The 1,721-nt window shown below is 39.7% G+C and overlaps 1 protein-coding gene across 1 annotated transcript; it reads right to left on the reverse strand.

Annotated features, from left to right (window-relative positions):
* Positions 254-1,453, reverse strand: LOC107646063. The gene is made up of 3 exons (XM_016350259.1): positions 1,089-1,453; positions 567-894; positions 254-430 (listed from the first exon to the last, which is right to left on the reverse strand). The coding sequence occupies exons 1-3, from the start codon at positions 1,451-1,453 to the stop codon at positions 254-256; spliced, it is 870 nt and encodes a 289-aa protein (XP_016205745.1).

The following is a 1,721-nucleotide window of genomic DNA, read 5'->3' on the forward strand; positions in this document are numbered from 1 at the left end:
TTGTTCTTGAAATGATTAAAGGTGGGAAGGGACATAGGCTTGGTCAAGAGATCTGCAACTTGGTATGTGGCTGGGATGTGAACTACGACAAGCTGATTGCAATTTACTCGCTCCCGTACTGAATGGAGATCAAGGTCAAAGTGTTTGGTTTTGTTATGAAGGATAGGATTGGCTGTGAGCATGACAGCACTACTGTTATCACTGTAAATCACAGGAGTGTTTGAACATTGGAGTCAAAATTCAGTGAACAAGTTCAATATCCATCGAAGATCTGTTTTGGCTGCGGCAATGCTCCTGAACTCAGCTTCAGCACTGGACTTGCTGACAGAATGTTGCTTCCTACTTGCCCAAGAGACCAGATTGGTGCCAAGATAGACACAGAAGCTAGTTGTGGATCGACGGTCATCAACGTCCGAGCCCCAATCTGAATCTACAAAGGCAAACAAAGTCAAATCAGTACAAAATTGAAAGAAAAGTCCTTGATCAATGGTACCTGCTAAATATCTCAAAATTCTCTTAACACACTTCCAGTGTGGGAGAAGAGGTTTATGCATATACTGAGAAACCTTATTCACAGCATAGGCAATGTCAGGCCTGGTTAGAGTGACATACTGAAGGGCTCCAACAATTGATCTGTAATGAGTTGGATTATCAAATACATCACTGCCATGAGCTGAGAGTTTAGTACTAGTAATCATGGGAGTAGAAATAGGATGAGATTCATGCATCTTAGATCTAACTAAAAGGTCTCTAATATACTTTGATTGTGATAATATGTAAGATCCTGATGTTGTTTTTGTTGCTTCTATGCCTAAAAAGAAATTGAATTCTCCCAAGTCCTTCAAAGCAAAAATGGAATTAAGTTGTGATATAAGTTTAATAATCTCAGAATCACTATTACAAGTAACAAGAATATCATCAACATACACTAAAACATACATAGTAGAAGTTTTAGTAAATCGTAAGAACAAAGAAGGATCTGACCTGGTATTCTGAAAGCTAAATTGAGACAAAGTGGTAGCCAATTTAGTGAACCAGGCTCGAGGGGTCTGTTTCAAACCATAAATTGACTTATGAAGTTTGCAAACCTGATTTGGGGAGCCTTGGGGAAAAGAGAGAGGTTGCTACATGTAAACAGTTCTTGAAGTTCACTATTGAGAAAAGCATTGTTGAAATCGAATTGTTGAATTGGCCAAGATTGAGAAATTGCAAGTGTTAAAATGATACGAATAGTTGCTGACTTGATGACAGGGCTGAAAACTTGATCATAGTCAATTTCTTCTCGTTGATGAAAGCCTTTGGCCACTAGTCGTGCTTTATATTTGAGAATTGTTCCATCGGGATGTTGTTTGATAGCAAAGACCCAACGGCAACCTATCACTGTGCTATTTTTTGGTGGTTCAACCATTGTCCAAGTTTGATTTCGATGCAGAGCAGCCAACTCCTCCTCCATGGCTTTGGTCCAATGTGGTGTTGTAAGAGCAAGTTTAGTATTGAGGGATATTTCATTGAGAAGATCAGGAGGAATTTTCACTGTGATTGTAAAGCTTTAGGCTTTAGGGACACAGTCTTTGAGTTTGTGACCATAGGATGAACATTGGTGGTGTTGGAATTGGCAACGGACGGAGGTAGAATTTCAATGTCCCCTATGGAAATAGGATTTGAGGTTGGGGAATTAGCTATTGTATCTGAGGAGGAGGCTGGAGGGCCAAAACTAAGAA

The sequence above is a fragment of the Arachis ipaensis genome, chromosome B01, assembly GCF_000816755.2.
Source record: "Arachis ipaensis cultivar K30076 chromosome B01, Araip1.1, whole genome shotgun sequence".
In the NCBI taxonomy this organism is placed as follows: domain Eukaryota; kingdom Viridiplantae; phylum Streptophyta; class Magnoliopsida; order Fabales; family Fabaceae; genus Arachis; species Arachis ipaensis.

Coding starts and splice junctions, on each gene's coding strand:
- LOC107646063 (XM_016350259.1), bottom strand. CDS start 1,453: ATGGAGGAGGAGTTGGCTGCTCTGCATCGAAATCAAACTTGGACAATG. Junction 895..1,088: donor CCCAAGGCTCCCCAAATCAG/GTTTGCAAACTT, acceptor TACTTGTAATAG/TGATTCTGAGATTATTAAAC. Junction 431..566: donor TTGCCTATGCTGTGAATAAG/GTTTCTCAGTAT, acceptor TTGCCTTTGTAG/ATTCAGATTGGGGCTCGGAC.